General features: G+C 40.5%; 1 protein-coding gene across 4 annotated transcripts in view; it reads left to right on the forward strand.

The window, feature by feature from the left end:
* Ap3b1 (adaptor related protein complex 3 subunit beta 1) overlaps positions 1-18,418 on the forward strand; it is a 204,443-nt gene that overhangs the window by 48,149 nt on the left and 137,876 nt on the right. For all 4 annotated transcript variants that reach the window (XM_063281703.1, XM_063281704.1, XM_063281705.1 and 1 more), the window contains 2 exons: positions 4,401-4,467; positions 14,169-14,351. In XM_063281703.1, coding sequence (XP_063137773.1) covers positions 4,401-4,467; positions 14,169-14,351 — 250 coding nt within the window. The remainder of the gene's footprint in view (positions 1-4,400; positions 4,468-14,168; positions 14,352-18,418) is intronic.

Consider the following 18,418-nt stretch of genomic DNA (forward strand, 5'->3'; position numbering starts at 1 on the left):
GCCACTGCCACAAGTTCTGCACCACCATGACCTCAGCACACCTTATAGGCAGGACAGATTGTAGGCCTAGTATTCTCTCCTATCTCCCTACCCCAACCTGTTCCCATCCCCACCTGCCCCCCAATCCACCTGCAAAATCTGTTTCCCCTTCCAAGGAGATCCACATTTCCTCATCTGGAGCCTTCCTTGTTACTTAGCCTCTCTGGGCCTGAGGAGTATACTTTGTAGCTAATAATCCACTGTAAGTGAGTGCATAACACGGTTGCCTTTCTGGGTGCGGGGTAGGATGATCTTTTCTAGTTCCATCCATTTGCTTGCAACTTTCATGATGTCATTTTTTTTTTTAATGGACGAGTAATACTCCATTGTGTAAATGTAATACTCCATTGTGTAAATGTAATACTCCATTGTGTAAATGTAATACTCCATTGTGTAAATGTAATACTCCATTGTGTAAATGTAATACTCCATTGTGTAAATGTAATACTCCATTGTGTAAATGTTCCGCATTTTCTCTAGCCATTCTTCCCTTGAGGCACTTCTAGACTGTTTACAGTCTCTGGCTATTATGAATAAAGCTGCAGTGAATGTGGCTGAGCAAATGTCCTTGGGTGGGATGGAGTATCCTTTGGGTATGTGTCCAGGAGTGGTGTGGCTGGGTCTTGAGATTGATCAGTTTTCTGTTCCGAGACACTGCCATATTGACTTCCAGAGTATAGGATTACACTCCCACCAGCAGTAGAGGAGTGTTTTCTTTGCTGACACGAGCTGTCACTTGTGTTTCTGATCTTAGCCATTCTGACAGATGTAAGGTGGAATCTCAGAGGTTTTTGATTTGCATTTCCGGATGTGTATGGATGTTGGACATTTATTTAAGTGTTTCTCAGCCATTTGGGATTCCTCTGTTGAGAATTCTCTGTTTATCTCTGTACCCCATTTTTAAATTGGATTATTTGGTTTGTTGATGTCTAGTTTTTTGAGTTCTTTATATATTTTGGATATTAACCCTCTGTCATATGTGGAGTTGGTAAAGATCTTTTTTCCACTCTGTAGGCTGCCATTTTGTCCTATTAATGGCATCCTTGGCTTACAGAAGCTTTTCAGTTTCATGAGGTCCCATTTATTAGTTGTTGATCCTAGTGCCTGAGCCATTGGTGTTCTGTTCAGGGAGTTGTCTCCTATGCCAATGTGTTCAAGGCTATTCCCACTTTGTCTTCTATTTCTCTTCTATACCTGGTTTTGTGTTATAGTCTTTGATCCACCTGGACTTGAGTTTTGTGTAGGGTGATAGATGGATCTGTTTGTATTTTTTTACATGCAGGTGTCCAGTCAGACCAGCCATTTTGTTAAAGATTCTCTCTATTTCCTTTTTGTATTTCTGGCTTCTTTACCACATGTGACGTGTGTGTAGGCATGTGGATTACATCTGGGTCTTTGGTTCGGCTCCATTGCTCATGCTGTCTGGTTGTGCCAGTACCATGCAGTTCTTACCACTCTGGCTCTACAGCCTTCAGTCGGAGCGACCATGCGTCAGGATGTTCCTTTGAGGATTTTTTAGCTCTTGTGTTTTTTGTTTTTTCATATGAGATTAAGTATTGTTCTTTTAAGGTCTGTAGATAATTGTGTTGGAAGTTTGTTGGGGATTGCATTGAATCTGCCGATTCAGTTTCGTTCTTCTAAGACTTGAAGTGTTTGTCATGCAAGTCTTTCCCTTGCTTGGTTAGTTATCCCTAAGACATTTCATATTGTTTGTGGCTCTTGTGAATGGTGCTGTTCCCCTGATTTCTTCCTCAGTCTGTTTGTTGTTTGTATAAAAGGGCTACTGATTTTTTAAAGTTAATCTTATATCCACCTACTTTACTAACATGGTTTATGAACTGTAGGAGTTCCTGGTGGAATTTTGGGGGTTAGTTATCATATCACCAGAGATACTTTTCATTCATTTATTCCTTTTTAAGCTCTGATGATTAGCCTGTTTTTCTAGTAAATTAATTTGGCTGTTTTTCCCTTACAAGTAATACGTGTACACATTTACCTTTGTGTTGGTTATACAGACCTTTGAAGACCTTTGAGTTCTGAGCTTATTAGGACCTGTGTTATTTATAGGTGTCATAACTTCAAAATAATCAGAATTGGCATTCAGTTGTATAATGTGTTTTATACATGCGCACGTATGTATGCATTTCCAGACAATAGAGGACTTGGGGGATGGCTCAGTGTATATGGGGCATGAGTGCCTAAGTACAAATCCCCAGCAGCCAAGGTTTTACAAGACTAGGTATGTCATGGTGGGGGAGGGGAGAATAGAGAGCAGTAGCTCCTGGGAACTTGTTAGCCAGCCAGCTTAGCCAGATGGTGAGTGACTGCTTCAGCAAGAGACCTTGTCTCAAGGCACCAAGGCATAGAACCCTTCAGGAAGACACCCAGCCTCCTCCTCTGGCCTTCATATGTGTATATGCAGGTGTGTGCAACTGTACCCACACATATGTGAAACACAGTCACGCCTTCCCCTACCTCTTATTTACTACATAATAGAATTTCATGTGTTTTGCTTACAACTCCTTTCTGTCTTATGTTTCTGTTGCTCACTTGTGGAGTGTGATTCTTTTTTCTTTTTTTTTTCTTTTAAGATTTATTTATTTATTTATTTATTTATTTATTTATTTATTTATTTAATGTATACGAGTACACTGTAGCTGTCTTCAGACACACCAGACCTCATTACAGATGGTTGTGAGCCACCATGTGGTTGCTGGGAATTGAACTCAGGACCTCTGGAAGAGCAGTCGGAACTCTTAACCGCTGAGCCATTTCTCCAGCCCTCTTTTTTCTTTTTTTAATAAAGCTTTATTATGGGGCTGGGGATTTAGCTCAGTGGTAGAGCGCTTGCCTAGCAAGCGCAAGGCCCTGGGTTCGGTCCCCAGCTCCGAAAAAAAGAAAAAAGAAAAAAAGAAGAAAAAAAAAATAAAGCTTTATTATGTATACAGCATTCCACCTGCATGTACTCCTGCAGGCCAGAAGAGGGCATCGGATCTCATTACAGATGGTTGTGAGCCCCCATGTGGTTGCTGGGAATTGAACTCAGGACCTCTGGAAGAGCAGTCAGTGCTCTTAACCGCTGAGCCATCTCTCCAGCCGGATTGTTGTTGTTGTTGTTGTTGTTGTTGTTGTTGTTGTTGTTGTTGTTGTTGAAGCCAGGGTCTTGTTATATAGTATCTAAAATATTTTTACTTGTAATTTTATTTTATGTGTATGGTTGTTTTGCTCATATATATCTGTGTCTGTAGTGTGTGAACATAGTGCTTGTGGAAGCCATAAGAAGGTGTGGAGTTCAGGATGGATTCTGTGAATAGCCAAGTGGATGCCGGGAGTTGAAGTTGAATCCTTTGGAAGAGCATCCAGTGTTGTTAACCATCGAGCCATCTCTCTAGCTGTTGATATCTTAGCAGATATCGTATAATATCTTTTTTTTTTGGGTCTTTGTTTTTGGACCTGGGGACCGAACCCAGGGCCTTGTGCTTCCTAGGCAAGCGCTCTACCACTGAGCTAAATCCCCAGCCCCTTATATAATATCTTGATCTTTGTGAAAACATACCATGTAGATAAGGTTGTGTGTCACAGTGTTTACTCCTTTCTGTCACTACCATCTGCTCTGCAGTCCCCTTGGAGACCAGGCTTGTTTCTGGTGTGCTCTCAGCCCTGGGCTCTCCTGTAAATGTGTGCCCTTGTGACCAGCATACCATATGCCAAATAGTTAGTTACCTTTTGACTGCCACTTGCAGGTCAGGGCACATGTGGAAACTTCCCCCAAATAAATACATGTAACAAAGGACCTACCTTTGCCTTTGAAAGCAGAAACATGAAGTCACAGCAGTGGTTTAAAAGTGCACCTAGCAGTGGCTGCAGCTCACCGCTCACTCTCTTTTGTCCCCACTTTGCCAATTTTAGCACTGACTGCATTTTCCCACCAGATGTTTCCACATAGTCCAGCCTCGCACTCACCCTTGGGTTTAGATGACAGCTTCATGATGCATGTCCCCATTAGCAGGGTAACACAATTAGGGCTTCCTTAGAAACACTCTTTTTGCTTTTGGCACTTACACACTCTTAGTTAAAAATGTTTACTGTCCTTCCCTTACGCCATGAGATTACAAAGGTCTCCAGTCAGGTGCTTTCACCTATTCCTTAACGTTCTCCAGCTGGCTCGGGTGGCCTAGTTAAGGTGAGCAGTGTTAGAGTCACTCAGTGACTAGCAGTCCCCACCCCCTCCCCATGCTCTTAGAACTCCTCAGTTCTCTTGACGTGACGAGAGCCACTGAGTGCTAGAATTAATGTCAGTAAACACTTGGGGGTTATTATTTATGTATTATGTAATTCTTTCTCTCTTTTCATCACTGCAGTCTTGACCCTGAGCAGAAGGAGATGCTGATTGAGGTCATCGAGAAACTCCTGAAGGATAAGAGCACGGTGAGTCCTGTCTTCTCAGACCAAGGACGCTGGGTTTATTTCACACCGTCTTCCTTGGTGGATTTGCTAAAGCCATTTTTATTGGTCCTGTAGTGATAGAATTATTAGTAGCTCATGTCTAAATATTAAAACTGGGCACATTGGCCCACACCTTTAATCCCAACACTTACAGGAGAGAAGCAGATGATCTCTGAGTTTGAAGCCAGCCTGGCGTACATAGTGAGTTCCTGGTTGGCCAGGGCTACAGAATGAGACCCTATATAAAAACAAAATGAAAATAACAACAGCAACAACCCCAAACTAAACCAAAATGAGTATTAAAGACAAACTGGGAAACAGAGATGTATAAAAGAACGTTCTTTCTTCTTTGTCCTTGCTGTCGTTTGGTTGGTTGGCTGGTTGGTTGGCTGGTTGGCTGGTTGGCTGGTTGGCTGGTTGGCTGGTTGGCTGGCTGGTTGGTTGGCTGGTTGGTTGGCTGGTTGGTTGGCTGGTTGGTTGGTTGGTTGGCTGGTTGGTTGGCTGGTTGGTTGGCTGGCTGGTTGGCTGGTTGGTTGGTTGGTTGGTTGGGTGGTTGGTTGGTTGGCTGGTTGGTTGGTTGGCTGGCTGGTTGGCTGGTTGGTTGGTTGGCTGGTTGTTTGGTTGGCTGGCTGGTTGGCTGGTTGGTTGGTTGGCTGGTTGGTTGGCTGGTTGGTTGGTTGGTTGGTTGGTTGGCTGGTTGGTTGGCTGGTTGGTTGGTTGGTTGGTTGGCTGGTTGGTTGGTTGGCTGGTTGGTTGGCTGGTTGGTTGGCTGGTTGGTTGGATGGTTGGTTGGTTGGTTGGTTGGCTGGTTGGCTGGTTGGTTGGTTGGCTGGTTGGCTGGTTGGTTGGTTGGATGGTTGGTTGGCTAGTTGGCTGGTAGGGTGGTTGGTTGGTTGACTGGTTGGTTGGTTGGTTGGTGTTTTGGACAGGGTCTCATGTAGCTCAGGCAGATCTCTACTTCATATCAGTGTGAGTGCAGCTTCTCACGGGCCAGCGTTACAGGCGTACTCTGTTGTGCCCAGCTTCTAGAAATTTCCTAGATGTACCAAAACATTTCTCAAAATGTTTCTTCCCCAAAAGAATCTCCTACTTGAAGAAGGCTCAGTTTTGTTTCTGAGTGATATAGCTCTAATTAAAATGAGTAATCTTTTGAAAATATGTATATCTACCTGCATCCCTTTTCCACGCTCAGTTTATGTGTGCATTGGCAAAATGACAAGACTAAGGAGTATGGTGATCTAGGGGTTGTGAACTTGGAGGCAGTCTGCTGTTGTCTTTGATATGGCTTCTGTATCTACGTTTTACAACTCAGAACTGCCTAGGAGGTGTTCATAGGCCATGCTAGGGATCATGGACCATTGCTCCCGGAAGGGCTCCATATTATTGGCTCTGTTAGCTTATGGATTAACACATGGTTTGTGCTTGACAAGGTGCAGTGTTCAGTTGAGTAGATTGTGTTCTTTGTAAGGTAGAGTGTTTCATAAATGTATACTAGGTCTGTGTTCAAACTTTGTTTCTTTGTTGCTATGGCTTTTAAAGAAGGATTATACTTATTTATTTTGTATGTGCGCATATATATGTATGTGTGCGGGCACACCTGCCGTGCAGTTTGTGGTCATAGGAATACTTGAAGATTTGGTTTCCTCTCCCACCACGTGGGTTCTGGCCTTAGAACTGAAGTCATGGTTGTCAGGCTTAGTGGTAAGCACCTTTACCTGTGAGCTGCTTGCTGGCCCATGCTTGCTGTGGTACTGAAAAGTGGGGTGTTGGGCTTTCTCTTCAGTTCTCTCTGTGCTTGCCGTGCCTACTTAGGAGTTCTGATGTGGCTGTGCATGTTTATAATAACTTTATCTTATTATTAATAGAATGGCTGTTCCTCTATTTAGTGACAGTGCCCCTTGTTTGGTGTGCAGTCATCCTAGTTCTCAGTGTTTTTCACTTTCGTTTTCCAGACCTCCAGATTCAAATTGCATTTTCTGATCTAGTTGACTTCTATAGGTGGGGTATAGATGCCTTTTGACTTTAGTCAAACCCTCCAGTAACCGCCTTCTCACTGGGACAGTAGATTCACTCACACCTAGTGCTGTGTTACTTGAATCAGTTGAGTTCCTAGCTCCTGTTTTACTTGGTTTTCTTTTTGTGTTTTTCATTCCCCCTGTGTTGTCAGCACTAAATGAGTATTTTACTAAATACTCCATGTCCTTTAAGCCTTCCCCGCTTATCTTGACAGAATCATTACACTGTCCTAGTATGCATAGCAGTCATTGGGTTCCATTCCTATGCCATCGAAGCTTCTTCAGGGTAGCATGTATTAGTGGTCTTCACTGCACTTCTACGCGTAGTTGACATGTAGGTGGTATCAAATATAGACGGACTTATTAAGTCAGTTGAGAGAAATCATGCTTCTTTCTGTTATATATGACATGCCTGTTGTCTGCCTCAGGGATCCAAATATAAAGCCTGTTTGATAACTCAGATACTCAGATAACTGAATTCTAGTTTTAAAAGTATGTGTTTTCTTTTGTCCATAGGATATTTGCTACATACGGTAGAATAGAGAGACTTAGAAGAACAGTTCCTTAATTTACATGTAGCTTACCATTATTTCTGCTCCACCCTAGCCTTAAAAGAAATCTGGAAGCAGCTGGGTATTGTGGTATACACTTTTAGTCTCAGTCCTAGGGAGGCAGAGGCATGCAGATCTCTGTGAGTATGAGGCCAGCCTTGTCTGGGAGTTCCAGGCTACTGTGAGATCTTGTCTTGAAACAACTATTACAACACAAATGATGAGAAGAAAAACAGTACAGTTTGGAGGCTATCCTAAAACAAAGCTTGCCTGTGCACACTTATCGGTCCAGAGAGGGTGTGCTCCCTCCCCTGTTTTTTCCTGTTGGCTTCAGGGTTGCTCTGGAGACCAGGCTAGCCTTGAATTGGCTGCAGCCCTTCTGTCTTGAACTTGTGATCCTCCTCCCTTGATCTCCCGTGCTGGGATCACACCATGCCGGCCAGGCTGCGTCATATTGTCATGGGTCTGAGCTACAGCCTTAGCTTTGGAATTGAGTGTTTTATGTTCCACTGTGTCTCTAAGGGTTTGAAGTTTCTAATTCATATCGTTGTTTTGCGTGGAAGTAGCCATTGTATGCAAAATCTTCAGCTGATTCTACAGGATAAGGTGTTAAAAAATATTCTGTCTGAGAAGTAGATGGGTCAGAAAGGAGTGTAGTGGACACAATTCATTGTGAATTTGATTGCCAGCTATTGATTCCTGTCTGTTTATTTCCAAAAGAAGGGGAAATACCGTATAGGTATCTTTAGTAGGTGTTTGGTGTTTGGTGATTAGTTCATAGTGTCTGGTTCTATTTTCTGGAGGTGTTTGTTTCTTTTCAGACTCACTGTTCACAGGGAGTTCTGGGTTTGGGGATATATGTTACAATTCAGTCATTTCTCCTAAAGTACTATATAGTGTGTTTACTTAAAAAATTAAATACATATGTGTCTATTTTCTTTCTGTGTAAGACTTTGACTGTCTCTATAGTATCACAGTACAATTCTTTCTAGCTCTTTCCTTCCATAGTAGCGAACATCTTCTCTGAACTCCAGTAGATTACTTTAGTGCTCAGCCCAGAATGTAAAGGATGAGAGTGTGCACACTCCTTGGTGGGCTCCTGGGAGAGGAACTTACCTCCAGATTAGGTATTGGATTGGTGCTTTTTATATTTAGTCCTAGTTCTTGAGTGTGACAGTGAACACAAGTTGCTTTCTCATATTCTTGAACTTAACGGTGCTAATATTTTAAAATTCTATTTTTCTGATTGTAAGTTTTTAGAAGATTCATTTTCATTATTTATGATTATGTATGTGTGTTGTGTGGGTATGTGTGGTTCAGTATTCATGAAAGCCAGAAGGCATCACTGGGTTTCTTGGAACGAGAGTTACAGGTGGTTGTGAACTCTTGATGGAGGTGACTAATCTGAACTTAGATCCTGGCATCTGAGCTTAGGTCTCCTGCAAGGACAGCACAAACTCTTAACCACTGACCCATTTCTCTAGCCTCTCTGCTTGTTTTTTTAATCCTGTATCTTTGCTGAATTATTCTTATTATTTATTTAATATTATATATAATAATTTGTATATTTCATAATATATATTATTTATATTGTTTTTCCCATTCTTTTTTATTGTTTTCTTGTAAAATACCCAATACCTGAAGTTAGAGTTTTCTATCATTTTCCGCACTGTTAGCGTTTAAGTTTTTTGTGCATGATTTACTGTCTCCTCCGCAGCCCTTAGCAGTGGTGGGGATGATGAGCATCTCTACCTTGTGTTCATCTGTATCAGTGGTTCTCAACCTGTGGGGCACGATACATGCATATCAGATGTTTGCAGCATGATTCATAGATGTGGCAAGACTACAGTTATGAAGTAGCAGTGAAAATAACTGTATGGTTGGGGCCAGCACAGCACGAGGAATCATTGACGTCTCAGCTTTAGGAAGGGTGAGAAGCGCTGCTCTGGATGAAGTGACCAAGTCCACATTACATAGCAGGCTGGGCCTGAAGACTTTCTCTTTAGTGTTCAACTGTGGCAGTTGGATAAGATGCTTGGGGTTATACTTAGGTTCCCTGGGTGCTGGTGGGCACGCGTAGAACTGCTTATTTCTAGCGAGATGTTTTTCTGTGCGATTCTAGTTTAAGTAGCAGGTTTATGAGCTGTCATTCTCTCCCTCAGGAACCTGTTTGTAGAAGGTGCCTCCCTGCCTGCTGTGTGGTAAAGCCGGCCGTCTTTGCTGTTTCTTTCTCTATCTCGTCTGTTCCCTCGCTTTTCTTCAGTGGTGTTTATTAAGATCCCATGGTGGTTTTGTCCCGGTGATCTCTTCCCTTCACCTGACTACCCCCTTTCAGTCTTCCTAGGTTTCACTTAACTAGTACTTGATTCCTTTTGGTAATTTTTATTCTGGTTTTGAATTTTGATTTATGTTGCTCTTTTCTATCTTCTCATGCTTCTTCGAGGGCGTCTACTTCATCTTAACGCTGTGTCTTAATTTCCTTTTACTTCAGTTTTACTGAGGATGGTGGTGAGCGGTTCAGTCGCTGTGGGTCTGCCTTTTGTCAGACTTGGGTTAATTGTGTCCCATGCCGTGAGCAGGCTGGGAGTTTGTTGCAGTAGCCGACAGGGTTGTGGTGCAGCAGCACCTTCTCTGTGAGGACGGTCCTGCAGTTTTGAGGTTGTTGCATTTGATGGCTTTTGGTGGAGAGGAGCAGACGTTCTCATACTGTTCTGAGATAGATCTTGTAGCAATCTGTCCCCTTCCCCCTTTCCTCTATTACGTTATAAGTTTTTGGAGAGATTATTGTGTGTGTGTGTGTGTGTGTGTGTGTGTGTGTATGTAGGAGTGCACCATGTGTCAGAGCACATGGGGAGAGGTCAGAGGACATTGTGGGGGTCAATTCTCTGTTTACCTACACAGTGCATCCCTGTTTATGTAGCCTTGTGCCTTTGTGCATGGCTGTCTTCAGGACAGTTTTGGAGATTGAGCCCGGGCTCCCGTCCTTACAAGGCTAGCATCTTCTGAGTGAGCTAAACCCTCAGCCTCATTCTTCTCCTTGGCCTATGTACCATTAACTTGTCTAACTAGTATTTAAGCAGTCCTTAAGAATGTTCTCTGGTGATTCCTCTTTTGTGTGATTATAATCGACTATGGAAAGATTACAAATGTATTTTAATATCAACACAGGTATTTATTAACTTGTGTTTTTGGTTGTGTGCGATACTCTATTAAGAGAAGATAGGTACATTCCCCCTTGTATTTATAATATTAATGGTAACATCTAAAATTAAGAAAGAAGCATGGATTCCCTTCCCCCCAGGGGGAAAAACTCCTCATGAAATATGAGGGTGGCTTGCTGGGAAGAAGGGCTTCAGTGGAGGAGGGTAAGAGGACAGTGAGCATGCAGTGTCAGAGCATGACACATGTGTGTGAGATGTGAAAATAAATTTTTAACTAACAAAGAATCACAAATAACATACATTTAAAAATTTCCCAATCAAATGAGTCAATCTAATCATTTCTGCATTTTGAGTTTATTCGCTGGTACAATATGGGGATCATTGTAATGGGGGTTTTTATGTTACTGAAAGTACAGGATATGAAAGATATTGCTGTATTTAAAACTTGTTTATTTAAGCTCAGTTGATTTGGGGAGATATGTTCTTTTGCTTTTCTTAGCCTATGATTGGTTTTTAATGAGCTCTCCCAGATCTTTCGTGTGTGAGTAGCCTATGACTGCAAAAAGACAAGTGTGTGGCTTTTAAAAAAAAGAAACCATTTTGGATCTAGGCCCATAGTTCTGGTAACAGCGGGGCAAGCACGGTAGTGTCATTTAGGTTGCAATCATTTGAAGGCACCTTTGTGTTTACAAAGACATTTAGAAAGCTCACAACTGCAATCAGAAGAATTAGAAAGGAACATTTTGCCTATATATTTGTCATGTCCAGTCAGTGGTTACAGTGTTTCTTGTTGTACTTTTTGTTACATCTTTCTGGATTCATGCCACTTTCATTATGTTAGCACAATCTACGTTACTACAAACCCTCCCAGGTGTTTCCTTACAAGTGGATTCTTAAGTCTATCATGGTTGTTTCTTTTCTTTGAAGTAAAGAAGTTAATATTTGCTGAGCATTGAACACACAGAACCAGACATTTAGAATGTCGGGAAGGCAAGGGGCTACTTATTTTCCTCAAGTAAATGTTAAGGAAACCTTATCAAAAGCATTTATGTTTCTTAGGAAGACAAACGACCTTAACGCTTTCCAAAAAGCGGAGTTGCTTATGAATTTTTGATGACTCAGAGTTCCCTTGACTTTCATACAGAACTGTTTAATGAACAGACTGATAGCTCAAAGCCAAACTGCAGGGGCAAGATACCATTTTCTAAGTTATTGATTCAATGCTGGTGAAACCTCACTGTTCTGGGGAGAAGAGGAAAGCCCACCCCCGATTCGTGCAGATGTTTTATTGTGATGGATCTATTATCCAGCTATTAGAAGATAAATGACTGATCTTCCCTATTTTCCATGCCTCAAGAAAATTGAAATAAGAAGGGGAATATCATTTGGGCTGTATGATTAGGGCAGGTTGGATAGCCATTAATTTAAGGGAAGGAGATCTTGGCAGAATTGGCTAACTTACACCATCTTATCAATCAAGCCGTGATACACTTCTTGTGATGACCCAGCACTCAGATTTTTGTAATGTTCATTAGAATTCATGACAAAATAGATGCAAGGAAACGTTTTGTACCCTTCATAATTTTATAGAAAATTTATTGTTATTAGAGGAACCATTTGCTTAGTGTGATTTTTTTCATTACCAGCTTGTCAACTAGCATAGATAATCTAGAGAAAATATGAACTCCATAGATGGGATGTCACTTTTGTTGATGGTTCATGTAGTTTACCTTGGAGCACAGCTAATGGCTGAAGTTCATAGCAACAGCACAGAAAAACGTGGCAACCAAGGGGAGATAAATGAACCACGTTTATTGCTTTAATATAAAAAATACATAAATGGAAAGCCGCGTTTGAATCTGACGAGCTGCCTGCAGCCTCGGTGGAGTGATTTACTCCACTGCGTGAAAAGCTGCTATTGACTCAGGAGATGGGAATTAACTGTTTGGGTTTTGGAAACCAATATTTTTGGTTTTGAAATCTAAGTAGATCATTTTATTTTAATTCTCAATGTTTTATGGATATTGAACATTTAATAGACCCAAATGGTCACTTCTGCTTGTGTTCATCCAAAGCTCTCAGATTGTTTAAACCAAGCAAGCAAGCAGTCCCGTGAAGTCCGTTTCTGAGATGGTCAGCGCTGTTCACGACAGTGTCCTGTTTTCCAGTCTTGTACTCTGGTGTTCCCTGAATCCTTACGTGTACTTAACTGACTACTTCCTTTCCTTCCTCGGTACCGTGGTGTTTGTAGTGTGTTCGTGCCCCACAGTCACATGCTATCGCTGTGACGTGATAAACTTCTGTCCTGCAGCAGGTGACCCCATTCCGTTGTCTGGTGTCTGACCGTTTGAAAGAAAAGACAGTCTACCACGTTGGTTTTTAGATAGCATTTAAAAAATAAAAACTAAAGCTTAAAAGTCTTACAGATTGTTCTAAGATATACCTGTTTTTAAAGTTAACATTCTTTACCACTTATTATTGATGATAGTAATTAATTTATATATAAAATATATTGATGTTTTTCACTTACTAATAGGAGTTAGTTCTATAGTTTGATGTTCTAGACTTGGTTATCTTAAGAGACTTTTTTAAATTGTTAATTTTAATCTCATATAACCAAAGTCCTAAGTTGATGTGACTGTATTTGAAGAGTAATCATGCAGAAGACATCAACATGTGGAGTTGCAAACATGCATTTAACATGCTTCCCATATCAACAGCGAATAGGAAGTTAGACATATAATGCATTTTTATTTAGCTCACACAAATAATCAATTCTTTGCTTTTTCGATTGAGGTGCATACATGCTGGGACCAGCAGGCACCAGTACATGGGTAGGTCTGGAGTCAATAAATGCGGCTCCACGTTTATACTGATTGGTAATTCATAAAATCCCCACAGGGCCTGGAACTTGTTTAGCATAATAGCAGGTCTATATTCTGAGCTGTTTTCTCTCGATTGTGTTGTTGGTTGCATATTAATAAACTAAATGGTAACCAAGTAGAGGGACAAACACTTAAAACACGAATATCATTGTAGCTAATATTTTTCAAAAAGTACCATTTTAGTAAGTTATATTTCTATTTAATTGCTTTTTTTAAAGCCATTGGGGAAATTTTAGATACTAAAAGGAAAATCCACAGTGTTTAGGAAGAATATGATAATAATTTGTGTTTTTTCAAAACCATGTTATACAATTGGCTAACTGTACATATATCTATGGTATACATATAGAAAAATTTGTATATTAAATATTCTGCTTGCCTTGTATCTTTATAGATAGTAAAGGAATCTTAGTTTCCCCCACAAGTTTCCCCCAAGAGCATGACAATTCAAAAGTCAGCATTTGGGATCTCATTAAGTAGTCTAGGGAAAAGCTGCCACCTTTTGGCAATACATTATTCTGAGCTTTATGCACGATAGACTAACATTTCATTCACTGTATTTTCTTTGAAAATAAATTATATTGCTAAAAACAAATGGTTTAAAATGTGTACAACTTAGAGTGTGTTTCCATTAAAAACACCCTGTGTTCTTTGTAATGTGAGCCCGCTGTTGGGTGAGTGCCTGTTTAGTTTAAGTTGGCAGTGCTGTTGCTGCCTTGATTCTCTTTCCAAATGTCTTTACTAAGAAAGCCACTTTACATTAAGCTAAAGTTTGTTTTAAAAAGAAAACTGAATCATTAATATTTAATTCATGTACAATATATTAGAATTTAAGGGGTGAAACAAGATAACCCTGATTTATCTCCCTTCAGAAAAAGGTTAATTTTCTATACTAATTACAGCACTTAATAGTGCTTCAAGGAAACGATACTTTGTATCACTCGTTTTAACTGAGTGACTGAAACTTTCAGTCTGATTGTCCTGATGTTGTCTGTGTTACTGGACTGCCTGACTAGGAGGTTAGATGGCTACAGAGTGTACTTCAATGACTTACTATTTCTTTCTTCCTAGCTGGTGGCTGGCAGTGTGGTGATGGCTTTTGAAGAGGTGTGCCCAGATCGAATCGATCTGATCCACAGGAATTACCGCAAGCTTTGTAACCTACTGGTTGATGTTGAAGAGTGGGGGCAGGTGGTCATAATCCATATGCTAACACGATACGCTCGGACCCAGTTCGTTAGTCCTTGGAGAGAGGTGAGTGCTGATTGGTTCCTGCTTGGGAAGTGTACCAAGGGAGTGGATTTACTTTTACAAATTGTGCAACAGACAGTAACGAATCAGAAATCTGCATTTTAGTGAGAGCTCATTTTGTTGTCACATGTTCTGACGGTGACTGATTCCTCTTTAAATATGTCCAGTGTAATCTTTCATATGATGCTTGGCAAGAGGCTGCTCTTAGGACTCAAGCCCTGGGGCTTTCCTTTGTTACTTGCAGTTGAGTTTACAGTTTTGAGCACTGTTTATCTTATAGACTAATTTGCAAAAGCAGGTAAGTGAGTCTCTACCATGACTTTTCTTAGGGTGACTGACTTCTATACTTCCAAAGTAAACTACTGCTGAACTTTAAACTTCATTCCCCCAGTTTTGTACTTTTAAAATATTTTCTTTTTATTTGAAGTGTGCGGAATCAATAGGTAAAATATCCTATAGAGTGAATTTATTTTTGTTGGCAGATTGTATTAGCAATTTATTATTTTCTTTACACTAAAACTTAGAAACTTTAATTGTATTATATAGTTCATAATAGAACTCACTCAAAAATCAAATAGGGTGTTTCTATGCAAAAATCAAATATAAATTTTAACTTTATAAGGAATCTTAAGCAGTACTATAATAGTACAGTTGTCTTTTGACTTATTTTTAATGCGATATTATTTTTATTTCTGTATATTATGTATGCATGTTTATATGTATATATACATGCATGCATGTGTAAGTGTGCATGTGTGTATGTGTACCTGTATGTTTATGTGTTCATGTTCATGCCATGTGTTTTCATGAATGTTTACATCTGTGTGCACATATGCATGTGCATATATGTGCCTATATATGTATGTTTTCATGTTCTTGCACGTGTGCATGTGTGTGCACTAATGTATTTTTGTGTGCATATATATATGCTTTCACAGTGTGTATGCATGTGCGTGCATGTGAGTGTGTGTGTGTGTGTGTGTGTGTGTGTGTGTGTGTGATTGTGATGTATGCTTACACTCCACATGTGCCAGTTCCCGAGTATATCAGAACTGGGATTTGAACTCAGGTCCTCTGGATCAGTAGCAAGCACTCTTAATCAATAATGAGCTATCTCTCTGGCCTCAATATTACAAACTTGAAAAATCAGTTGTGAGCTTTACCCAACATATGCTTTTAACATGAAAAGTAATACTAATCTGAGAGGAAAATGTAAATAAATTTCACAAAGTGGGTATATTCTCGTAGATAGCTTATAGATAATTATAACGTATTTCATGAACTTTTGTACATTGACTTGTGTTTTAGTATAAAAAGATTAAAACATTTTTATGTATCTTCATCTCCTTGAACACTATGTCTCTGCTTTTCTGATTCCATTGGGGAGTGTTGTGTATCGAAGCTAGGGCTTACATGAGCAAAAGATGCGTCTACACTGAACCCCAGCTCTCTGTGCTTTAAGGTTTTTTGTTGTGGGGGTCTCCTTGTAGAGTCCCTTAACTTTATTGTAAGTAAAGTGTTTGCATTTTTCTACAATGTGTAAAAGTTTCTTATGCTACATATGACTTAAATCTAAGAAGCTTTTCTATTCGTATAAATTAATTTGATTTATTATTGACTAGAGTTCAGTTTGAAGACTTTTACTAAATGACCTTCCTGTGTGAATCCACATCATTCATGTTTTTTTGACAACTGTTAACACTTGAGATTTTTACTTTGTTTTCATATTATTCTCAAAACAATCTCGTACCTGTATGCAAATGATTTGTTTCTTTGTTAGCGGGCGAAGCTGGAGCTAAGCGCACTGCGTCTTCTAAAAGTATGTATCGTTTATTAAAACTAAGTTTTGTAGCTCACTTTTCTCCTTGAGTTTGATTTCATCTTATTTTAGATGAAAAAACAGAACCTTATACAAAATGAAAGATAAGTTAAATTGGACTCTTAGGTGTATGTTTGTGAGATACATGTATTGGGAGAGGAGAGGCTGCATTCTTTCTTTGTGTTTGCGTGTTAATTCCATGAACTTTAGTTAGTGTGAGAATAGGTCACTGTCCTAGCATCCCTAGCATATTAGAATTGGACTGTTGCTTATTTCCTTGTCACCCATTCATCTGACTGTGGCGGGCGTCATTGTAGGCTCTGTGGTTTCCAGACTTGGGCAGTGCTTTTCAGATGGCAGCTCTGCCTTGGGATGCTGCAGTATCTACCACCAGGGGTGTGTGTGTGTGCACGAGTGTGTGTGTGGAGTGTGGGCAGAGTGTGTGTGTTGTGTGAGGTGTGTGTGTGGGTGTTGTAGTGTGTGTGTGTGTGTGTGTGGAGTGTGGGTAGAGTGTGTGTGTTGTGTGAGGTGTGTGTGTGGGTGTTGTAGTGTGTGTGTGTGTGTGTGGAGTGTGGACAGTGTATGGAGTGTGAGTAAGCAGTCTGTGTGTGTGTGTCTGTGTGGAGTGTGAGTGAGCAGTGTGTGTGTGTGTGTGGGCAGAGTGTGTGTGTGTGTGTGTGTGGGCAGAGTATGTGTGGGCAGAGTGTGTGTGGAGTGTGGACAGTGTATGGAATGTGAGTAAGCAGTCTGTGTGTGTGCGTGTGTGTGCAGAGTATGTGTGTGCAGAGTATGTGTGGGCAGAGTGTGTGTGTGTGTGTGTGTGTGTGTGTTTGTGTAGCGTGAGTGGAGTGTGACTGAGCAGTGTGTGTGTATGTATGTGTGTGTGGGCAGAGTGTGTGTATATGAGCAGTGTGTGTGTGAGTGTGGGCAGAGTGTGTGTGTTGTGTGTGTGTGTGTGTGTGTGTGGAGTGTGTGTGGAGTGTGGATGGGTAGAGTGTGAGTGGCTGAGGAGCCAGAATACTGGAGCTGAGGGTTTGACTAAATGTGTTTTGACTTCTCGGTGCAGCTTGTATACAATTTCCTTTGAGACAAAAATGCATTGGTTTAAAGGAAAGAAAGAAAAATCATTTAGAAAGATTTGTAAATTTTCATTAGTATAAATCGTATTCCTTTTTTAAAGTTACAGAAGTACTTATAATATGTAAAACAAAAACTAATTTTTTTTTTTATAATCTCTTGGTTGACCCTTGAGAGGCAGTTGTTGGTAACCATTTAATTTCAGTTATGCTAGGAGTTATAATTTTACTATGGATAAACATTTCACTTTATTTCTTAATGTAAGATACTGTAAATTGACCTTAATCTCTGGAAAAATGACTCTTTGATTAAGTTCTGTTTGAGCATCTTGTTTAGCCCAACATAGTCTGGATGTTAGGATTGTATTGGTGTGTTTTCTTACTATTCTATAAAGAATCCTTGAGAGAAAGCTATAGAAAGTACATGCTGTAATTTCAAAACCAGCAGCCACAAGCTCTTTGTAACATGCTCTGTGTGTAGAAAGGAGTGCACTATGTATGCTATGCCTACTAGATACAACTATGCTTTGAGTGTGCCGACACTTGGGTCCTGTCCACAGCACACTTCTTGTAACTTAGCTGAGTCTGCCGTGGTTCCGATTGCTGCCAGTAAATACTTAGAGGAAGAAGCCGAGATGTCTGTACTCTGGTGGCCCTCTGACTCTCTCCATGTTGATTTCCTCTCTTTAGGGCTGACTGCCTTTGGTTAATTTAGTTTAAAAGTTGTTGGACTGGGATCTGGAGAGATGGCTCAGTGGTTAGGTGCAGTGCTTTGAGGACTCCAAATGAGGAGTTCCATTCCTAATGCACTCGGTGACTCATAGCTGCCCTAGCACTCCAGCTCCCAGGAGCCCCAGTGCAGATCCCGTACTGGTGTGCACAGATCCACACAGACATATACTCACACACGTTAGTAAAAATAAGAAATGATGATACTTTGTAGGACTAAACACAAGTTAGCTGCAGTGGAAAGAAACAGAGACATGCTCAGCTCTATATTTGCTTTCTGTTTCAGAAACTGTAGTAAATGTTTTTATAGCAAATTTATAGCTAAGGCTATCACAGTAGAATGGCACAGTGGAATGGTACTTTTAATGAGGACTGAGGACTGTCTGGTCTTCCTGGGATCAGTAGAGAAAAAAAAAATGTTTGAGCACTTCATTAACTCCAGTCAT

Source organism: Rattus norvegicus, chromosome 2, assembly GCF_036323735.1.
Source record: "Rattus norvegicus strain BN/NHsdMcwi chromosome 2, GRCr8, whole genome shotgun sequence".
Lineage (NCBI taxonomy): Eukaryota > Metazoa > Chordata > Mammalia > Rodentia > Muridae > Rattus > Rattus norvegicus.